The 24,154-nt window shown below is 40.8% G+C and overlaps 1 protein-coding gene across 15 annotated transcripts in view; it reads right to left on the reverse strand.

The window, feature by feature from the left end:
* The window catches only part of ARAP2 (ArfGAP with RhoGAP domain, ankyrin repeat and PH domain 2), a 205,291-nt gene that overhangs the window by 53,183 nt on the left and 127,954 nt on the right, over positions 1-24,154 (reverse strand). For 10 of the 15 annotated variants that reach the window (XM_036330985.1, XM_036330996.1, XM_036330947.1 and 7 more), the window contains 5 exons: positions 19,125-19,253; positions 11,479-11,618; positions 5,979-6,061; positions 4,691-4,726; positions 3,831-3,894 (listed from right to left, as the gene is read on the reverse strand). In XM_036330985.1, the coding sequence (XP_036186878.1) occupies positions 3,831-3,894; positions 4,691-4,726; positions 5,979-6,061; positions 11,479-11,618; positions 19,125-19,253 (452 nt within the window). Of the gene's footprint in view, positions 1-3,830; positions 3,895-4,690; positions 4,727-5,978; positions 6,062-11,478; positions 11,619-17,113; positions 17,266-19,124; positions 19,254-24,154 lie in introns of those variants that run through there. The other 5 variants (XR_004971294.1, XR_004971293.1, XR_004971298.1 and 2 more) reach the window with 4 other exon arrangements.

Consider the following 24,154-nt stretch of genomic DNA (forward strand, 5'->3'; position numbering starts at 1 on the left):
CTTCCATTATTATAACCAATGATCACATCCCAAAACCTTCATTTGTCTCCCACTTTCTAGTTTCTTTCCCCACAGCTTTACGGAGGTATAACTGACAAATAAAATTGTAAAATATTTTAAGGTATACATGATGATCTGATATAAGCATGTGTTGTGAAAGAATTCCCCCCAATGAGTTAATACATCCATCACCTCACATATTTACCGTGTGTGTGTGTGTGTGTGTGTGTGTGTGTTTAAGAAAATCTAAGTTCTATTCTCTAAGCAAATGTTAATTATACAATTCTGTTTTATCAACTACTGTCACCATGTTATACATTAAATCATCAGGCCTTATTCATCTTATAACTGCAAGTTATGTATCCTTTGACCAACCTCTCTTCTACCCCCCCTTCCCTTCACTCCAGCAACCACTTTTCCGCTCTCTGTTTTTGAGTTTGAGTTGTGTGGTGTTTTTTAAGATTCCACAGGTAAGTGATACCATGCAGTATTTGTCTTTCTCAGTCTAGCTTATTTCACTTGGCATGAAACCCTCCAGGTTAACCCATGTTGTTGCACAGGATGGTATTTCTCTTTTTTAAAAAAGTTGAATAATATCCATTGTGCATGTTCACCACATTCTCTTGACCTACTCATCCATCTGCCAACAGACACTTTGGCTGTTTTCCACACCTTGGCTAGGGTGAATGATGCTGCAGGGAACACGGGGTTTGCCTCTCACTTCTGACCTTGACCTCGTATCTTTCCAGCTCACTTCATTTAGTTTCATTCACTAGAAGCATTCTTAGGCTCCTTAAGACCTTCAATCCATTCCACTTTGCTCATTTTCCCCACTTCCTTCACAGCCTGGCCTCAGTTTCATGGCCAAAGAGTATACTCACCTCCTTATCAACTCCTTCAAGTCCTGTGCTCTTTCTCCCCCCCTCACATGTGCGTGGCTAAGCCCTGAACCTAAACCCAATTCTGCTTACTCTAAGGGTACCTATGGACGGATGGAGGAAAATAAATTAGATCACTCTGGAGATGCATCTCATCTTAAATTAACTTTAAATTTCAAGTGAGCACGCAGCATTACCTGACTACCGTGCAACTGGTTTTCTCCCTCTCTGAAGAAATCTCATCTTTTACTCTTCCCCGCACTTCTAATATCCCCCAGTGGAGTGGCCATGCTGATTTAATTTTTAAGATTATTAATAATCATTCAAGATGTTCATTTTCCCCATCATGAAATGTACCAATCTCCTCTGTGTTCACAGCCATGTAAGCGAGGCTCCCTTCTCTTCAATCAGTACTGCTCTGCTTAAATAACTTTTCTCCAGTCATATCTATAATTGCTCAGTGGCCAGAATACATAGTCAGGAATTTGAGGACAAATGTGCCACACTGTGCTGCTGCTGATTTTTCCAGCAATGATGAACCAATGGGCACTTACATTGCTTCACATCTGCCCAGGGCCTCTGCTGGTTTAATCATCACCCTCTTCCTAAAGAAATTAACTTTTCTTGCAATTACTGGATTGTCTGCATCAGCACAGAGGCAAAGTATACACTCTCCCATTTTAAAGATAAATCAATAGCCCCAAACCTACCTCGACTCCTTGTTTCTATCTAGTCACAGCCTCATTTATCTACATGGCAAATTCCTTGATAGAATATTCTGTAGCAATCACCTACATTTTCCTCCTTCCTCAACCCTTCTCATTTCTTTTGCTGTTTTACATATATATATATATATATATATATATATATATATGGCATTTAAATTTAGAATGTTCCAGGGCTTGTCTGCCATCTCTTTCTCTCTCCAATGCAATCCCCTCTCTCATTCTCTCTCTCAGATCTCACCCAAACTCATGGTTTTCAATAAAATCTAAATACTGACTTCCCCAAAATTTACATTTCAGCCCCAACCTTCTGCCTGAGTTTTTCATCCTTATATCCAACCTGCTATCCAGCATACCCACGTATATGTCTAAAAGGTAACTCAAATTCCATGTGGCCAGAACAGAACTCTCCCTTTTTCCCCCCTCTGTCTCTGATAATGTCACTTACATCTGCCTGTTGCCCAAGGCCAAAAAACTAAGATTCTAATCCTCTCAAACTGGTATAGCCAATTAATGTGAAAAGCCTTATTGGCTCTGCCTTCCAGTATTCTTGAATCTGAACATCTGAGCAGATCCACCCTAGTCAGAGCTGCCATCCTCACCCACAGAGGCATTCCTCCTGCTTACATCTCTGACCCTTGAGAGTACGGTTTCAACAAAGTAACCAATGCTATTTTTTCAATGAATGTAAATTGGAGGGACACTTACTATTGTGTGTGTGTGTGTGTGTGTGTGTATTTTTAACATCTGCTAAGTTCTTGTCTGTTTCTCTATGGAGGTGACCCACTAAAACCTTAAATCCCAAAGGATCTTTGTGTTGAAACGTGGAATGGACAAAGAAAGGTAACCGGGCTGAGACCACACAGGATAGGCGAGGCAGGGGAAAATAACTTCACTCTGAGAGCAGCATCCTGGCTGTTCATACTTTGATTTTCAAACTACAGGATGGATTGACTTCAATTATAAAAACAAAAAATCAATTTAGTTGCACCACAAAGACACAGCGTAACAGTTTTTGACTCTATAGTTCCAATTTCAGTAAAATACTTCAAATCCAGTCTTTCAAAGTAGGACTTGAATATCTGAATTATTAAAAAGTCCCCCCAAAAGAAGAAAAGTCTCTAAAAAAAAGTTAGCAACGAGTCTTTTTCTGCAAATGTATTCCCAGGTAGTAATAGCGTCAGGCTGAGAACAGTGTTTAATTAACCACTGGAGAGGATAATAAATTAAAGGAACAGAGAAAATGACCAGATTTGGGGGGTGGATTAACTTCTCTAGTAAGAGAAATGGGGAAGTACATCCTCGGTAATAAAGAGTGGCAACTTAATCGTGACCGTGAATTTCAATGCTCTTGTGCGAAGCAATGCTGGAATTCAGCCAGACAGGGCTGGAGGGGTGGGGGGACGACCAAATATACTAATGGGACTACTGAAACCTTCCCCCCAAAAGTGAGCCCTCCTCCAGGAAGGAGACTGAATGGGGAATGGAGTGTACGTGTTTGGCTCTGGGTTTCAACCACTAACTAAATATATGGTCCTATGCAAAGGATGGAACCTTTGTTCATCTATTTCTTCATCATTAAGAATCGCCATGCATAGTTTGTTGCAAGGAACACACATATTAACTCTTTGAAGTTTCTAGCAAATAACAAGTATTAAAGAAATGTAGGCTCCTGTCCATATCTGTGGACAGGCAGGGTGGGGAGAGGAGGGTCCTGTGGGGCTCTGGTAGGGTGGCCGCTTCCACAAGGCCCTTTCTTATCCTGTCATCTTGTTTTTATTTTAATATATTTTACTGATTTTTTACAGAGAGGGTTAGAGAGTTAGAAACATCGATGAGAAACATCGATCAGTTGCCTCCTGAACACCCCCCACTGGGGATGTGCCCGCAACCAAGGTAGATGCCCTTGACCGGAATCGAACTCGGGACTCCTCAGTCCACAGGCCGACGCTCCATCCACTGAGCCAAACTGGTTAGGGCTATCCTGTCATCTTGAAGCAACACACCTCCCCTAGGCTGCAGAGTTGTTGGGCTGGCAAAAAGACTCTACGAAGAGAGTAAACTCTCTTTCAAAGAGTAAGGGATAAATCCGGATGCTTATATATTAAAAATACATACGAGAGTAAATAAAAGTATATGCGTAAAACTCAAACGTTAAACAAAACCACCGCCATTTCCCATACACCATCATTACGCTTTCCTGGACAACTGGAAACAGATATCTTACCTGGGCAAGGAAGACACTGGCCATCCACTCCATCTGGGTTTGTAAACTGTCACAACATAGGTGCCTGCAAAGCAAGATGTATGACTATATAGATAAAAAAGTCTATTCTCCAGTGTATCTGGTAAGTAAGTGATCAGAAATCTCTTTGGTTTCTCTGACTGATGGCTTAATGCACTCAAAATGGGAGTATTTCAGTACAGGTTGCTTAGTGTACGATGTCAGGATAATAGTGTACATATGCTATTTTAAACAAAATATAGCTAAGGTTTTGATAATTGCTGAACAATGATCAGCAATATTTTTGGAAAGGTCAACCTCACTTGCTTTTTCAAGTGCAAGACTTGGTAAGACACCTTTTCCCCTAGAAACTCCCAGCTTAAGAAGAAAAATGTGTGCTTATTTTCTTAACAGCAGATCTGAGACATCTCGTATAACCTTTTGGGAAAGTGGCTTGATCCGTTGACATCAGTGGAATCAAGTACATACATGTAAAGAACATGTTTGAAACCAAGATTTTCCTTTCTAGCTGAGTTTGAAGCTGGTTCTTCTCCCTTACTTAAAACTGAATGTTGCCTGCTTATCCCATAAGAGCCAGGATCCCACACTCAACAGTAGCTAGGAAGAAATCAGATAAAGCTGCTCTTAAGAGGCACTGGCAATTAGGATACACGGGACTGGAATGGACCTAAACTCTGAAAGCAAATATAGTTTCCTCTTCCTAGACTCTGTTTAGTAGAGATTTTACCTTCGCTTAGGCGAAAGACTTCCTGTCTATAGATCTATCTGCCAAGTCACAACATTATCCGTTTACTGAAGTTATATCGATACACCAGATCCCCAAACTGCCAGCCGGAACTTACCACTGATGTTTTTCAGAATACGCTGTCAATCCCCAACTGCACCACATGGGGGAAAAACACAAACATATTCAAAATGACCAACTTTACCAGGAAACAAGATGGGGTGCTAAGGAGGTGACACTTAATGGTGGAAATGCATAACAGAATTGGCACCCACAGTGAAGACGCCATGGGTGTGATTTATCTGGAGGTAAATGATAACTGTTGAGGGACTTGGCTACACATTTAAACATGCGGGGGGAGACGGAGGGAAGGAGCCTCCTGATGTCATGGAGCAGTGGGGGAAATCTCTCAGAAGATAGCCTTGGCTGAGGAAAAGCGGATGTCTAGAAAAATGGCCAAAATAAGATAATATTCATACTGACCCGCTGATAGTGTGAGAATTTGAAAAATATGCCAATTGCAACACAGGTAATTGTATTGGGCTTATAAATTAAGCATGGAGGCAAAAGTGAGAATGTTTTCAGACTCACAAACCATAGACAGTTCATTAAAATGAAGTTTCATGAGATTAGGTGTATAAGTAGAAACATTAATTAGTTAAATCAAAGTAATTTCTGATAAGAAAGTACAGTATGGCCCCAGCCAGGTGGCTCAGTTGGTTGGAGCGTCGTCCCTTACACCAAAAAAGGCTGCAGTACAATTCCCAATCATGTCACATACGTACATAGGTTGCTGTTTCGATCCCGGGTAGGGGCATGTGCAGGAGGCAACCGATTGATGTTTCTCTCTCGCATCAATGTTCCTTTCTCTCTGTCCCCTTTCCTAAAATCACTGAACATATCCTCAGGTGAGGATTAAAAGAAAGTAGGCACAGTGTACACTGAATGCTGGGTTGATTCAAGTGTTAAAGAGGAACAGAATGTGTAGGAGGGGTCCATCCACGTGCTGTGGATTTACTACCAAATTTGGCAAAGCAAAAAGGGCAAATTAGAGAGCCAGGCTGAGGGCAGCTGTCTTCCTGTGGGCAGACTTGCCTGGAACATTCCTTGTGTTCCCCGGCCTTGATTGAGCAAGGGGTAGGATGCGGACAAACCCAGGTGTTTCCCAGCAGACAGGGCTCCTGGGATTTCTTGTTCTACGAAGGGGACATGCACTCATCCAGGAGCTGCCTTTAGGGGAACGGCCTCCCTCCTCAGCTACCCACACACGTTCCCTGGATCTGGCATCTTCAGAAACTTGCCTAAAGCGCAGTTTATAAAGTTAGACCAATGCCTCCGATCCTCATTCCTTGAACAGACATACATTCCCAGAACGTTTTCAGCCACCCTTCCCTTTCAAGCTTTACCTGGTTGGAGGTTTCACTCTCTTTCTCACTCCAAGATAAAACTTCATTGAACTGAGAGGAAACATTTTGTCATGTTTGCTACTCTGTAAGGAAAACAAAATAGTATGTAATTGAACAGACTTTACAAATATCCTTGTTATTTGCCTTGAATGGAGATTTGGTTTAGAATTGCTTAGTTTCTCCAATGCTTTATGAATGTAATACCAGCTCTTAGTAAATGAAGATTGCTTTGATTAAAATGTTGTAAATTTAAATAGATAAGTTTGGATATATATGTCTGTTTATGTATGTATATTTAAACACACACATAATAATCTCTTATTCAAAACAGCTGGAACCAGATGTATATCAGAATTGATAATTTTTCATTTTTTCATATTTTAAAAATACAATACAATGCATATGCAATATGTTATATAACTCCACCACACTACTAGTGTTGCTTGGGGCAGCACCCTTTATTCAAATATATTCATATTTCCACATTACAATGCATGATATTTCATATAGTGTGCAATAAATAAAGGCTATAAATATTGTTATAGACAATGCTTGTATCCCCCTCTACCCCCAACTGCCTATGTTGAAATCTAATCCCCAGTGTGATAGTATTTGAAGGGGGGGCCCCTGGGAGGTAATTAAGTCATGAAGGTAGAGCCACATGAATGCATCAGTGCCCTTATAAAGAGGCCAGCGAGCTGGCTCGCACTCCTTCCACCAAGTGGGGATCCAAGTTGGCAGTCCATAGCCTGGACGAGGGCCTCACCAGACCTGACCCGGCTGGCCCCCTGATCTCACATCCAGCCTCCAGAACTGTGAGAAACCAATGCCTGTTGTCTATCAGCCACCTGGTCCATGTACAGGACTTTCTTACAGCAGCCTGAGCTGAGGCAAAATCGTGTTGGTTTTTGGGTTTCAGAATTATAGAAAACATATTGTGAAGCTATATGGGCACATACTTAACTATCTCAAATATCCATCTTAATGAACATTAAATTCATGAAAATAGACTATAAAAAAGAATTTATATACATTTGCTTTAGATCAATTACACATTCTCCATACACATTCTGGCATATTTATTTGTGATTAATATTTTTAAAATGTTAATCCTTGAACACAGAACATCAGGAAAGTTGCCTGACAGAAGCAAAACTTGAATCCTTATACTTTCATTTAAAACCTTCATATCAAATCACACAAATTTTATGAGTTATCCTTGCATAACCTGCAATAGATTTTATAAAGATAATAGCCATCGAAGTAATTAACACAAGCAGTCCCTATACCCTAAGTATTCCCCAGGAAATCTCGTTTCAAACTGTTAGGCAGACAGCATTTATAGCTGAGAGCACGGGTGTGAGGGTCACAGAGACCTAGGTGCAAATCTGTCTTGCTACTTATTAGTTTGTGGCCTCATGTACTTCTCTCAGCTCTTTTTCCTATAATCCTGACCTGAGGATATTTTTCCATTGATTTTTTAGAGAGAGTGGAAGTGGGGAAGGGGGAGACAGAGAGAAACATCGATGTGAAAGAGAGACAGACACATAGATCGGCTGCCTCCCCCAGGAGCCCCAGCCAGGGCCAGGAATCTAGACTGCAACTGTGATACACGCCCTTACCTGGAATCTAACCCAGGACCCTTCAGTCTCAGGGCCGATATTCTCTATCCACTGGGCCAAACTGGCTAGGGCCTTATTTCTTGCTTGTAAACAGGGATAATAACAATATTGACTATCTCATAGGGTCATTATGATGATTACATGAGAAAGTAGAGTTACTATGAAGGGTTATTACACAGATTAAATGAGAAAAATGCCTATAAGGTTTTAGTCTAGTAACTGGAATGTAGAAAGCATGCAGGGAATTATAGCTATTATTATAAATTTAGAACACCCTGCTTCACTGAAATAGCAATATAAATAAGTTATTAGGATCCTAAGACAATGCATAAAAGCCCACTTGACAAATATGTAGCTCAACTCAGTACAAGTTCTATAAAACTTAAACTCTTACTATGAAATCTGCTCTTTATCAAAGCAGCCACCTTTGAAAAGGGTGGAAAATCTATATAATAAAAGCCCAGCAACCATTAAGGCAGAACGACCGGGTGCTATGACACACTGGCCGCAGGGGCCACCACCAGCACCGCTGCGGAGCCCAAGGGCCCCGGGGCCAGCTGCGCGGCCGCGAAGGTGCTGGTAAAGAAGAATGCGAAGGTGGCCAGCATGAGTGTGCAGCTTGAGATGAAGGCTCTGTGGGACGAATTCAAGCAGCTGGGCACTGAGATGATCATCACCAGGCTGGCAGGTCAGAGCACCCCTCTCCCTGCTGCGACCTTCCCCACATGGCGCCAGTCTCAGGGAACAGGCTTTGGCCCGATCCACGTGAGCGAGACTGAGAAGCAGGGTGGGGGGCGCTGCCTGGCCACCTGTGGGTCCCTCTCTGCGTGGGCCGGCTCCTTCGCTCTTCGATTCCCGGCTCTAGTGACAGCCGCCTGGTGCGCTGGGCCAGAGGGTACTGCTCCGGAGGCCAGGAAGGCGGCGGAGAGAAACCCTGTGGACCTGCCGCCCGACAGCAGCCCAGGACCTGCCACCGCCAGAAACGGACTGGCTCAGAGCACACCGAGCTTGGGGGGAAGGCAGCCGCCTGAGGGGTCTTGCCACCAGCCGGCTCCTGGTGGATCCCACCTCAAAGGAAACTCAGTCTTTGGTTCCTTAGTTCAGTCTATCCCAGCTAAAGAGGAGTAGCTGGGCACATTTTAGGGGAGAATTAAGACTTTAAAACAGTGTGTTCTGGTTCCGTGGAGATTGCTACCCAGTTGTGTTAGGCCTAAATTCAGCATGATTGTGGGGCCTGGCTCTGCCACTGGGCCTGCGTCTTCCAATTGGCCTGTATGTGTTATAAGGGCCCAAAGAAAAGAAGGGGAACAAGTTTTTCAATGTAATGGATTTGACCAACAGACAAAGGCGAGTGCCAGGCTGTGTCTAATGCACACACAGAGATACCAGCTCTGAGTCTGCCTGGCCAAAGCTCAGTGGGTCTTCTTCAGGCCTCTCCCCGAAGCCAGCCACACCTATGATCGGCTCCCCCACCTTAATCAGGGGTGAGGCTGGCCAGCCAACCTCCGGCGGCCCCTCCCCACGGGCCTGCTGGCCGGCCGGACCCCATCTGTGCATGAATTCGTGCATCGGGCCTCTAGTATGTTTATAAAATAAAAACTTGGTTTCCACGGATAACACAGGTTAGGAGAATATAGCAGAAAAAGTAAGCAGGAAGATCAAAAATTATGCTTTGGTTACCAATGGCCTCTGTGGCAGAGATGCTAAGGCCTGGAATTTACAGGGTGGATTTTCTCTTAGTCACTATTATTAAATGTTTGCTCTTATAATCATAGTAGATAATTTAGTAACATATATATTTTGCATATATTTTCCTTTATGGCTAGTTTTCTAGAAATGGAGTATCAGTTCCTTATTGAGGCTAAAAACTTCAGGTTGATTTTTAAATTCGCTAATTTGCCATCCAACTACAAAATGACTCTTAATAAACATAAGTATACAGAAGGACAAGGATGAAGGAACTCCGTCTAAAAAAGACTAAGGTGGGTGAGGCCCTGAAGAAAACCAGATAAAATTCAACCTAGAAGACTTAAAAGTCAGCTGTGGTTTTTAACATTTGCTCTCACAAATATAAACCCAAGTTCATGAACCTTGAAATCTGGCGTTCGGCTCACTAACCCCAAATTCTTATGTGGCTTACTTCTGCAAACTCCACCCTTCTTCTACTGAAAAAAAAAAAAATCTGAAGAAGAATAACAAACGATATCTTGGTACCTGCACAGACTCCCTTGCTGGGTCTATCAGATGGAATGGCGAAGTGGGAGTTCAAGTAGGGAAGATAAGACAGACCTCTGAATGGAGGGATAAGGGCTGCAGACTTCAGTGCTGGCCTACTAGCCCCCATGCCTGGACATCCCACTGTCTTTAAAAGTGAGTATGAGATGTCTACACAAAATTGGAACGTATGATTTATTTAAGGCCACACATGGAGGCTTCTCTGGAGAAACAGAGGAAGAGGATTTAAAGGTGTGGAGAGCTCAACAGCTACTTCCCCAAAATAGGGCTAACTATCCTCTCTTCAGAACATATTAACAGATATGACTACCCTGTTCTTTCTTTGTTCATCACCAAAACAACATAGTGAAGTGCCACACCCTTACAGTAGTATGCAAGCAATGTTTACCTCAAGTGACTTGTACAATTCAAAATAAAAAAGTATCTCCAGGTCCTGCTGTCATTTAGCATTTAAAATAATTGCATGGGTATTACCAGAATCTCAAGGAATTAGAGATGATACTGCAAATACCCATGTGACCACCACTGAAAACTAGATAGAGAATATTTTTTTAAAAGATTTTTAATTGATATTTAGAGAAAGAAGAAGGGAGAAGGAGAGAGAGAGAGAAATGGGAGACATTGATTAAGAGTGAAACGATCGGCTGCCTTCTGCACTCCCCCTACTGGGAGTGGAGCCCACAATCCAGAAATGTGCCCTACCGGGAATCGAACCTACAATCTTTCTTGTCACCTCAGCAAACACTTTCTACTTTCTATCACCATTCACGGTTTTGCCCGATCTTAGAATTCTTACAGACAGACTCAGATGGTAGTGTTTTGTGTGAAGCTTCTTCTACTCCACAAGGATTTCAAGATGCATCCAGGTTGCTGCATGCATGAGTATTCACTATTTTACTGCTGAATAGGATCCCATTGTATGAACTTATCATTCTTATATTGACAGTCACTTGGAATCTTTCCAGGTTGCAGCTTTTATGAATAAAGCTGCTTATGAACATTCCTGAACAAACACCTTTATGGACATAATAACCAGGAACAGAACTGCTGGGTCCAGGGGTAGATGCTCTAATAACCTTATCTAACAACTGTCCAACATTTCTACACAGTGATGGTGACCATACCCCTCCGTCAGCAATTTATGAGAGTTTTCGTTGACCAACATCCTTGTCCACATTAGGTGTTGTCACTCTTACAATTTTAGTCATTTTAGTCAACTTAAAGAGTAAAATAGTATATCAGAGTTTTAATTTGCATTTATTAATTTCCATTAGCTAAACTCAAGCCACTTTTGCCTTAGGGCATGACACACTCTCCCGGTCGATTTTATTGACTGAGATGCTGACTAATATGCTCGTTGAAGTAACACATATAAGACTTTTCTTTAGGACTTAAGTCATCCCCCTGCCCTAAAAAATGTGAGGTGCTCATAAAGGCCACATGTGGAGTTTTCACTGCCTTCCTGAGTGCATTAATGGCAAGTCCAGTGGCTGAGAGGAATCCTCAAACTACTCTGCATTTTATTTTATTTTATTTACTACGGGCCTTGACTTCCAAGAGAGAGGGCTGAAAAAAGTATAAGATAAGAATGTAAATACCTACACAGAAACGTGTACATAGTCAGATACTACATATGCAAATACCTTCAGGTCCTTGTAAAGAATCAGATATCCATCTCGTAAAACACAGTGCCGATCTTGAAATTTATTTCCAGACAGTATTTTAGATGGTTCTTCTTTGATTTTCAGGGCTCCCTCTTTGATACTTTCCAGGGCATTTCTCTCTGTAAAGTACATTGTTTTTGTAAGTGAGATACATTTTCATTTATTTGGAACAGAATAAAAACTTTTCTATACTTTCAGTTTTGATATTATAAATAACTTATTTCCTATCATTAAGAAGCTGATGGTTAATTTCTGGGAATAGCACATTATCAGGGGTGTGTCGGATAAGTTGCAGATCCAACAACTGGATCTATTTATATCAGTAATACATAGGCCTGCCTATACTGTCCCATTAGCACTTAACACATGGCGAGTCTCAATCGAGATAAAATATACTTACAGATTTTGAAGACAGTTCAAAACAGTTAAAAAAAATCTCCCGATTTTGCAATATTAATTACATGTTGAAATGATAATATTTTGGATATGTGAGTTTAAATGAAATATACTAGTAAAATTAAGGTCACTATATACATAGGTATTAATGTGGATCCGAAGCAACTTAAAATTACATCATCAGCTTGCCTCATATTTCTTTTCAACAGCACTCATATAAGAATGCAAATACACAGGTAAAGAGGGCAACCTCTACCAGAATTCTGACAAAGGACTCAAAGAATTTTTAAGTTGATCGAGAAATTCCTGTCAACACGAAACAGGTAAAAGTAACAGGGCAAAATGGCTAAGGTAGCGTATTTAACATAAACTATATTTCATATGCAGTACTGTGATTATCCCATGCGTAGGAGTCTTTTCAACTAATTTTATTAGAAAACACTTTTTGGTAAGAACACCAAATTCGTATTTGCATAAATTTATCACTCTATCTCCATAAATTTATCATGTATAACTGTATCACTATATCTCCAATCTAAAACTTTTTCCTGGAAATCCAGACAGTGATCAGCTGCCTGCCTGGGACCTGAAGTGCAGTGGACAGAAAGAACAATGAAGCCAAGTAGCCATGACGCTGTCATTATGATGTCAACTCCTGCTTTTCCTATAAAACAGGAAAAATCACACTTGTCCTGCAGGTTGCTGTGGCCCACATATTAGATGGTGTCCACAAAAGATGCAGAGTGGGACACCATATCAGGACTTGAAACTTTAGCAATTTCTTAGTGTTAAGGTTATACAATTTTAAAATATTCATGCATAGTTTCCAGTTAAAAGACTTGAAGACATGTTTTAATACAACTGGAAGATCAAGAAAAAAATAAACATGATATAAAACTAGTATACATTTTAGACTTTTCAAATGTTCATGTATTTTATGTCATGTGATTTGCATGCAACTTTCTGAAGTAGGGAGTACAGGTAACACAATCTCATCTTATTTTTATTTAAATATTAGAGGCCCAGTGCACGAATTTGTGTATGGGGTGGGGAGGGGGAGGGACCACGGGAGGTTGGCTGCCAGCCCCAAGGAGGGAGCCGGCCCTTGGCCCCCCTGGGAAAGGGGCCACGTCTGCTGCCACCCACCCCTGGTTCCCTATCCCAGCCTGAAACCCAAAGGTCCTGGCTGGGTCGGGAGACGAGGCAACAGTTGCTGGGCTGGGTGCAGAAGGAATGGATGCTGGACACCGACGCTGCCATTGGTGCCTCGCCACCGTGCAGTTCTCCGCCTTCCCTCGCCACCACGCCACCACTGCGGTGGGCAGGCAGCCCCTGGGGAAGGGAGAGGATGGGAGTGAGGCAGACCCTTGTGTCAAGGGCTGACTTTCAATAGATAGCAGGGAGGGAGCTGCTCTGCTACGTATGAAACCCTGACCCAGAAGCAGGTCTCTATGAATAGTTTAACACCAGGGACAGATGGGGGCCAGCTGGCTGGATAGGGGGAGGGGCCGTGGGAGGTTGGCTGTGGGAGCACACTGAGCATCAGGGGGCAGCTCCTGTGTTGAGCGTCTGCCCCCTGGTAGTCAGTGCACGTCATAGCTACTGGTCGACCGGTTGTTCTGGTTGTTCAGTTGTAACGGTTGCTCAGGCTTTTATATATATATAGATATTTTTATTGATTTCAGAGAGGAAGGGAGAGGGAGAGAGGGATAGAAACATCAATGATGAGAATCATTGATCAGGTGCCTCCTACACACTTCCTAATGGGGATCGCACCAGCAATTGGGCATGTGCCCTTGACCAGAATTGAACCTGGCACCCTTCAGTCCACAGGCAGATGCTCTTTCCACTGAGCCAAACAATCTCATTTTATAAATGAGAAAATTGTGGCTCACAAAGGTTATGTAGTTTAGAAGGCAAGTGTACTAGAATCACAGTTCAGGTCTCTTAATATCTAACACAGAATCCTGTCTTTTATACTGAGACACTTCTAAGTAATCATCACAATTATGATCACCACGACTACCACAATAATAAATATCTGGGTGCCTTTCCTGAACTCATGTACCATTTTACACTGCACTCTTTATCTATAACTTACTCCTTTGATGATTTCTGTGACACTGCTCTGTCTTTGTTTTCTTGAAAGCTTTCTAATTGTTCCTTCACATACCATGGGCCTCTCTTGATACACCCATCCCTTACATGCAAATGATGGTAACTCTATATTCAGCTTTCTAATGTTCTGTAATAAGTAAGCAGCATGATCTAGTGTTCTCCCAAGGCAAAAACCATGTCCCATGCAATGAGCTCCATTGCTTCCTTAGGTCCCTTCCAGACATCTACCCCTGGACACACTTCACAGACAAGTAAAACCCAACACATCCAAAATAGAATTCAGTGACCCTACCCCTGTGTCAACCCAATTAGTAACCTCTTCTAGGCTCCCATTCTTAATGGCTCAGGAAGCATTCAAAGCAAGAGACTGAGAAGTACACACTGTGGTCTCTGTAATAATACACTGCTAATTTCCCTTAGAAAACATGCCCTTACTACCCAGATAAAAGTGAGAGAGCAGTCCAGTGAAATTTTGTCTGAAACTTCCTCAATTACAAAGTGTTTTATTCATTTATATTTTTAAAAAGTTTACTCAACGGGTACTTTTAGTGAGCAAAGGAATGAGATAGAGTCTTATAATGGAAGATCAAGACATACAAGAAAAATTACACAGGAGATACTTCCTTGACCAAGAGACATGCAGTGTTAGGAAGGATGTCAATGACCTTGGAGCTGAATCACCTTTCTGTGCCTGAAAGCTCTGCATAAAAATACGCATCCTGGCCTACAGTAGTCACCTATAGCATCTTGTGTTTGTATTTACATTTATTTTTAAACAGTCTTCATATATTTAGCTTTTCTGTTCCTTGTGGGAAAAGATAATCCTCTATATTTTCCACAGATTCCTGTATGAAACAGAGAGCTAACAGAAACTTATCAATTGGTTTTCTCAGTACCAAATAGTAACATGAGAAAAAGTCAGGACATTCCTACTCTATCTACAGTGAATAACCAAAGACTATCATCAAGTCCCAAGAAAATACTTCCACTTGAAGTGGACTAAGTCTTACCTTCGGATTTAAAAAGATTTGATGGAAGTGGAATGTAAATTATTTTAGCTAGACTATGATTTATAGACTCAAACTATTTCTGCTGACATTTTCTTTTTATTTTCTTGAGTCAGTTGATAGTGGATGGCTCAGCTTTCCAGGTCTGAACTTGCCGGAAGCAGATGCATTTTAAACTATTGGATTCTAATGCAAATTTAATTCCAATGCATCTGTCCTATGCAGCAATCTAAATTTAGAAACCCACAGGGATCTGCATTTGAGTTACATCTTATATCTTAAAACTATTTCTTCCCCATTGAGATCATTAAAACTAGACTCCCATGCATTACATTCTATGGAGGTAATTTTTAAAGAACTTTAGCACGTAAAATAAGGCTTCAGCAACATAAAATTATTTATTCTGGAACCTTACAGAAGCTATAAATATATGCCTTACTTGTGATACAGACGTTCAAACAACTCAATATGAGAGCTAATGATAAAAGATTGTCTAATAAGGTTAGCTATGACAAAGTCTATTTAGCCATTTTAATGAAGTTTTATACTCCCTATCTCAATGTTGCGGTCATAATCCATGGGGTAGAAAAGAAATTTGAGGACTATTATCTTTCTTTTCAAGTTAGTTAACTCCTCATTACAATAATGACAATGGCGCAAACTGTTTCTAAGAAATCAAATGTCGCTTTGGAAAAGCACCGAATTGATTTTTAAGTAGAGGCAACAGAAAATTCATTTACTCTAGTATACTTCTATAAAAGCAAGGTATGTTACCTCATTACCTTAAATGAATGAGCAGAAATTGAGTGTTGGCTGATTCTAAATCTATTCCTACGGCTATGTCTACATTTTAAACTGTTCAGAAAAAGTGAGGAAACTCAGAAAACTAACACCCCTAAACCTCCAAACGTATTATTTGATAAAAATTCTTCATTTAGCATGAAGGTGGTGAAAACATGTCAATCGAAAGGATACGCTTAGAATTTATTACATTAAAAAACAACTATCACATGGATGCTGTTGTAATAACCTGGTTATTACTTCACAGGAAAGGAGGAAAGGGAAGACTAGAGGCAGGCATGCCATTTACACAGCTTTGCCCAAAAGCTGCATCTGACACTCTCCAAGTCTGCTCCCCACTGAGTGATGGGGGAAGGGACCATGCCCAGTAAGGTAAGGTCTGAGTGATGTGGAAAGGTGCCTGCCTATCTGCCGGTCACACCCCGAAACAAATTAGTGGTCAGAATGGGCATGGCCACTGCAAGCACATGAAACCTGAATACACTTAAACAATCCAAGCTCTCGTTCTTCTCTCTCACATGCTGGGTCCTGTGACTCCTGTGGCAGGGGCTCACAGCCGTGTGGGGCTGCTCCCCACAGGGACCAATGGGCTTTCATGAGTGTGGGTGCTGAGCCACACCGGCTATAACGTGGAAGGGAAGCTCTGGACATGGCCTTGCTTCTGGCTCTGCTGGAGCCTCAGCTGCACCTTTTCCAGGACTGGCTTAAGGGGCAGGGGGCTTTGGAGCCTGAGAGACATAACTTCACCAAATAAAGCCTTCTTCCACCTCCCATCCGCCCGTCGGGGCTTCTGAAAATTCTTTCAGCCATTTCCTAAGAACCTATACCTCGCTCCTACGAGCGACAGGGAAGTTTAATTCTCCTGTAACAATGCAATTAATAAAATGCAAGTCACACAGATATTTTTGTGTGTAAATATATAGTTGGAATAATGTTAGGTGGACAGAGAGTAAAATTTGTGGCAACTAGGTGTCACGTTTGCGGGGACAGAGTGCAAAGGTTATTGCTACTCAATGCTTCAAAAAATGTTAACGCATTAGCTATTGTTTTACTGAGAGAGAAAGTGGTTGCAGCCAACCACCCTAGTTTCAAACTTAGCTGATTTCTACTTGGGCCACAGCTTAGAAAAAGAAAATCTTCAGTGAGAGAAATATTTAACCTTATTCCATCTTACTGTGAAGAGCAATGTATTTCTGAGATGACGCCAATATTTCTAACGAATTGACAGAGACATCACATTCCATTTACTTTCATTATTTTCCTTTCAGATGCCAAGTTTAAGAAGTGGATGTATGGAACGGAGCAACGATTCTGGAGTTGGTGGTCATTGTGATTGATTTAGGAGACATTTGCCAAGACAGAGACAAAGCAGATTGAACATCTAACTCCCCAAAAATCTATCACCAAGTATATCCCATAAAACGTGCTTCTAAATGCCAGGCTGCTGTAATACACAAGTATAGGGGACAAAAATCATTATTTAAGAAACCGATTTAAAAACACACGCACACACACAAACCACAGGCCAGAGCCGATTTAAAAGGGTCATCCTAAATCCACACAGATGCAGAACCACCACAGTGAAAGCGATTGTTTTGCTTTGGCAATCTAAATATAAATCAAGCTCTAATGAACAACATTTATATATAATTTGTTGGCTAGAAAACTATAAAGAGTATTTTAAAAATGTACTTCATAGGTACTCCTCTATTTGACCCAAAATACAATAACTACTAATGTGAAATGGTCCAATTAATGTATTTGCTGACAGTGTCACACTAAAACCTGATGTTGTTCATGCAATGAGACCGTTTCCTGGTAGGAAGAACTACAGATATGATAACAAGCTGCATGTTGGTTTGGCAAACTGAGGTAGGAATAGTGCAAGGACAGGGATGTGCTTCAGCTCCACCCTGTTCGAGGAAGGAATGAGACACGAGAATAACGCCAAAGTTACTCTAGAGAATGTTTCATCCAAATCCTAAAACTGTCACTTACCAGTAAGCCTGCTTCCACTCTGGGGTTCTCTAGCTCTTACACAAGGTGCTGGTCTAGACCTTACAGAGGCGTGATGCTTTCACAACAGAAGGACACACTCACAACCCCAGGAAGGCACAGGAGTATGGGAGGCATCATTATACTTCCCCATCTTCCTACCCAGCTTGTGGGCAGAGACCATGTTCCGTCACACTACCATTCTTCTTGTCTTTAATCAGCATAAAGAGTTTAATTCAAATGTCATTGCTCTCAACCTGCTCTATCTCCTCGCCCCCACCCCAAGACCAACAGAACGTAATGGTGTCCTTATTTGGATTATTTTTCACTCCACCTGCACTAAACCTCACTTTACACCACAGCCTTTTAAGATCCTATTTTTGTCTATTTGTATTCACATAGCCAGCCCATTAACATTCAAACAAGAGCTGAGGTATTAGGTCTAAGTGTATTATGTCTAAGTGTGGGTTTCAAGTATTTCGCAGCATGGAAGAATTGGACATTTAGAGGAATACTAGAAAATTCTCACTGGAAAACACTATACATTTACCTGACAAGTTGGCTTATTTTCTAAAAGAAAAGAAACCACAAGAACTTATTACATATGTTTCATAGTGTTGACAGGACTTGGTTTCTAAGCTCCATAATTTTTCTTTATCTTAGTGTTACAATGAAAAATACAGAATTTAAGAACTAGAACAGATTTCACAGATTATCTAAATCAGAAATTCTCAGCATGGGCACCACTGACATTTGGGGCAGATAATCCTTAGTTGTAAAGAGCTGTGCTGTGGATTGTAGGATGCTTAGTGGCATACCTTTTGTCTCCCACTAAAGACCTGAGGCACCACCCCACCCAGCTATGACAGTCAGAAACGTCTCCAAACATTGCCAAATGTCCCCTGGGAGACAATACTGCCCCACCCCTGAGAGCCACTGAATACCCAGAGAACTTTCCTAATTCAGGAAGAAGGTCCACCAGCTATCTGAACATCAGAAAAACAGTGAAGTATGGCAAGAAGCCCTTCCAACATAAACCGTTCCTTCCAAAAACGTTAACTTGGTACCATCAGATGAGCCAACTATTACCATAGTGCTAGGCTCCAGGAAACCTGACTCTGGCACATGGCACTCCTGTGCACATACCTGCTCTTCCTCCTCTTGGACAATACTATGTCAGCGGGATCTGCAGTTAGCTACTCATTTTTACTTTTGACATTTGCAAATGCCACTTGTGCCGTAGTCACTATCCTTCAACCACTTGAACTTTCCGTCGGAGTTGCAATGTGAGATAACAGCAGCACCTACCGTTATAGTGTCTGATGGTGTCGGTGGTTAAGAACCTCTTCACCACGAGATAAGCAGAGCCAGGCTCAGCTAATGAGCTCCACCGAAGCACCTGCTCCAACACATTTTCTGTGTAGTGAAGAGGGCGCTCTGCAAAGTAAAACCAAAGCAAGTTAAAATATCATTTTTTATAATTACACATTCTTTAAGTCCTTTAAAAAATCTGTATTCAACAATAAGCATACTCATATCTTGTTACATAAATATAGCATTGACTACATAAAAGAGAGAGACTGTTAACACCTAGAAAACCAGTAAGTATACAATAAAATTTACTGTATAAATGAATCTATGCAGGAACATTTGTGGTTTGCTCAACGATTTTTAAAAAACATCACAGATGCTATCCTTTAGATAAAAAAGATAAAATTTCAGAAATAATGCTAACCTTATATATAAAAAATCAGAATCTTACACTATCTTTTTTTATCTTTTTAAATATATGTTTATTGATTTCAGAGAGGAAAGGAGAGGAAGAAAGAAATAGGAATATCAAGGACGAGAGGGAATCATTGATCGGCTGCCTCCTGCATGCCCCCCATTGGGGATCGAGCCTGCAATCCAGGCAGGTGCCCTGACCGGGAATCAAACCATGACCTCCTGGTTCATAGGTTGATGCTCAACCACTGAGCAACACTGGCCAGGCTTACAGCACCTTCTTTTGAATTTAAAGCAACATTCTGGTTTGCTTATGAAAATCTGTCCATTTTCACATGCAATTAAATAACTGTGAAAGGACTAGCAAAATTACTTTTGTCCAGTAGCAAGTGATAATATAAATTAATCCTAAAGATGAGCATATTATAATTTCTGATCAATAGTGAACAACTTATAGCTGATATTCGTATAGTCAATTAATATAAAATCATAAAATGTAACTTCAACAGAGATCATATGAAAACAATCAATATTCTAATAGTTAATCTATGTTTAACTACTGGTGGAAACATCAATCAGAAACATTATGTGACAGTATTATACATTAACTGTTGATATAAAGAACCAAAAACCAGAAGTTAATGACCTCTTAAAGATTTCTCCTTGATAAATACTCATCCACATACATTTTGTTTTAGGCAATCATATTTTTTAATGCGTGAGAAGTTCTTAGCACTGAGTTAAAAAAATAGATTTTACAATTATAATGAAAGCCTCATGGAAAAGTTTTTTGCTGATCAAAATATGCCAATCATTTAATAAAAAGTTACAACAAAAGCATATATTGGGGGAAAAATTCAATCCTTTCACAGTACACTAAAAATAGTATAATTGAAACAGCAAGAACATAAGCTCTAACAGGAAGATGCTGATGTAGCTTCCCCAATAAAATCACCAAACGTAAGGCAATTCAACTCTCTCACACCCTTCTAACTGTAAAGCACACAGCATCTGAGAGTTCCATTTTGGTTAAAGTAGGAATGGCAATGACAAACAAGAAAGAATCTGTCCATAGTCTCATAATCACATATGAACCATGATATTTTAATTGGTGATAAAATCACAAGTATGACAACCAAATAGATAATATTCCTCTTAACATATTCCATAGCATACAAATTGCTGAAAATTCAGTGTAGTTACTAGTCTGCCCTGCTATGACCACAGGCATTCCAGAACTTATCAACAACCTCAGGTCCACAGAAGAAGAAAACAAATTTTCTGCCTCCAATGTAAATACCAGATTTTTGCTTACTATTCAGTACAATGTAATGCAGTTCTGCATTCTGTGTTTATTGGAGCAAGCCAATGATGATGGCAATTCAAATAAGGAAGAAAGAAATGATGGATGGATGATGGATGGAAGGAAGGAAGGAAGGAAGGAAGGAAGGAAGGAAGGAAGGAAGGAAGGAAGGAAGGAAGGGAAGAAAGAAGGAAGGAAAGGAGGGAGGGAGGGAGGGAGGGAGGGAGGGAGGAAGGGAGAGGAAAGAAAGAGCAACTAGGCCACACATCTTGAAGATTTATCTCCCTCTTGTTTACAAATATATCCCTGTACACAGTAGAGTGCTGAGTATGTATATAATAGATGTTCAATAAATATTTGAGTAATGAAGTGCCTTATGAATTTCTATGGAGGACTATAATTAATGAAAAATATCTGTAAGTAGATCAATGGGCAGAATATAATTCTTTGTAAAACTAAAGAAAATATTTTATGCTATAGCAATCTTGCTTTTCTTCAAATAATTTTGCAATAGGTTTGGCAAAGATCATAATTGCCCATAATTTGCCAAAGCTATAATTAATTGGTAGTCTTCTATTAATAGAGCTTATAATTCAATTGAACTGTATTTAAAAATAAAACTAATTATAATTTGAAGTCATAGCCACAGCAATCAGATAAGAAAAATAAATAAAAATGTATCCAAATTGGAAAGTAAGAAGTAAAACTGTCACTATTGCCAGATGACATAAAACTTTATATAGAAAAACCTAGACTCCACCAAAAAAGTATTTGAATAAATGAATGCCTACAAATAATTTTATGTATAGTTACATTCACAATCATCTGTCATGATAGAGTATATGGTGTGTAAATGATCTGGCATTAAGTTATTATTAGAAATAACTCATTTATGTATTACCCATAGCATAAAAATTGCTGAATATTCAGTGTAGTTACTTAAGAACAGGTTATGGAGGAAGTTAGCTAGGTAAATCACATTATTAATAGTTTCAAACCTTGTTTACAGAAAAATACCTGGCCTCCCTTGTTAAAATGAGAACTATCCACTTTTCACTTGAAATTATAGGTATTGTGGTTAAATTTCTGGTGATAATGACACAGGATTTCCCTGGACAACTATGACTTCCCCAATAATTAAAGTCTTAGTGCCAAACTTCGAGTGGTGCAAGTCTGTCCCTGTCCTGTCCATATAATTAGAGGGCGACTGCATGATGTGTCAATCAAGGGAAGGGCTGGACGGGACCCCAATGAACAATGAACAGATCTTCTGTATCAGAGCAGCTCTGAGGAAGAATTAGTAAAACATTTCACTGTGATACTGCTGCACAGACAGTGTCTCACAAGCTTGATCTGCTCGGTGAAAAAGCCCACTTCAATGAGGCCCTTCTCAATGTAAGTTACTGTTTTTCAGCAAGTCAAGGACCTACAGAATATGGGCTATACCAGCAGAGGACAGGCTCAGTTTTAGGGTGAAGCATTAAAATAAAAGCACCCTTTAGAAGAGGAGCTCTTGATGAAGGTAACGGCCTCTCCCAGGGCGGGTTTCAGCTTGTCTAACGATTGGCAGCAGTGGGTCAAGGATGCTTGGCATCTTTCAGAAGATGGGACGAAGGAAGACTTTTTCTCTATCCAATACAAAATCTTTTAACAGTTCTTTTAAAAAATTATTTTTTTGTTCTTTCGACCATTTGTTAACTGTCGCAAGACACAGAGAACATAAAATTTGCCCTTTTCACATGTACCACTTTACGTACACATTTTACATGTACAATTCAGTGGCATTAATGGTGTTGTAATTTCAAGTGTCCCACCAGGCAGTTAGAGTGAAAACCTACTTATAAATTAACTAAGCCTAGACTCTAACTCCGCTTTATGCATATAAATTCTCAAAATATGTTCTATGGTTTTAACCTGAAGTATTTTTTCCATGAATCTGACTACCATATGGGAAGAAAACGATCATGCTTTGTCAGCACTCTCTAGGAATTGTTCACCACTTGTGAGCATCTGAATGTCTGTCCGCCCCGCCACCTCCCCCCCGCCTCCCCCCCTCCCCCCGGCCCCCGCCAAAAAAATTGTTAGGTTGGCACCGAATCCCCAGTGTGATGGTATTAGGAGGCAGCACCTTTGGGAGGCAGAGTCCTCACGAATGGGACAGGTGCCCTTATGAAAGAGACTCACAAAGCTTCCTCCCACCACGTGAGAAATGAGAGAGAAGTCAGCCCTCTGGGTCCTGGGAAGCTGATCTCTCTCTCCAGACACCAAATCTGCCAGCACCTTGATCTTGGACTTCTCAGCCTCCAGAGCTGTGAGAAATAACTGTCTGTAGTTTATAAGCCACCCAGGCTGTGTAATTCTGTTATAACAGCCCAAATGGACTAAGACACCACTTCACCAACAATAGCAATGCTTCCAGTGATGGGTGAGCCACAAACTGACATGCTTACAGCTCTGCATTGGAGCTGGCACATCCCTGAGAAGTTCACACAGGTGTGGAATCCATTTTCATTACCTCTGACCATACACAAGTGTGCCGGCAGTTATATGTTCTACTACACATTCTCCTTTCTCATTTTATATTATAATTAGGGTGCTATATTCTCGGGGGGGGGGGAAGGGGGGGTGCAGGAAGAGACTGGACAAAAATCGTACACCTATGGATAAGGACGGGGGGGGGGGGTAAGGGCAGAAGGTGGGGTGGGAACCGGGTGGAGGGGAGCTATGGGGGGAAAAAGAGGAACAACTGTAATAATCTGAACAATAAAGATTTAATTAAAAAAAAGTAAGTATAATAGATTATCTCAAGAGAGTAAAGGGAATCTTACAGAATAATTATTATACAAAGCAGGCACTGGATATGACAGGGCAGAGACTGTTGCTTTAAAATTTGCAGACACCTAAAGTAAAATCCAGTACTTCTGGTTCACTTATTTATCCGTGTATTCATGTATCTTCAGTTACCTGCGTACTTGGAGGATTTATATTTACATTAGAAAAGGCACCGATTCCCTGCTGACACTCCTCCTATCAGCTGCAATCTTGTGACTGCCAATGCCTTCACCTTGATCTTCTTTTCATATTTCGATTTATCCTCCCTGCATGTTTCCAGCAATAAAGCTTTTAACATTTCGGAAGGTCAGGTGGAGCCACGGCTCCGTCTGCCTGCTTCAGGAAGCCAACATAATCACAGGCCCCTTTGTGGTGCTCCTCACTTTGTTCCTCTAAAAGCTGGGAAAACCATCTTCGTTTTCTCAGCTGGTGTTTCTACTTGAACAGCTGACCCAACATTAAAACCATGCCAAATCTG

This window comes from Myotis myotis, unplaced genomic scaffold (assembly GCF_014108235.1).
Source record: "Myotis myotis isolate mMyoMyo1 unplaced genomic scaffold, mMyoMyo1.p scaffold_m19_p_1, whole genome shotgun sequence".
In the NCBI taxonomy this organism is placed as follows: domain Eukaryota; kingdom Metazoa; phylum Chordata; class Mammalia; order Chiroptera; family Vespertilionidae; genus Myotis; species Myotis myotis.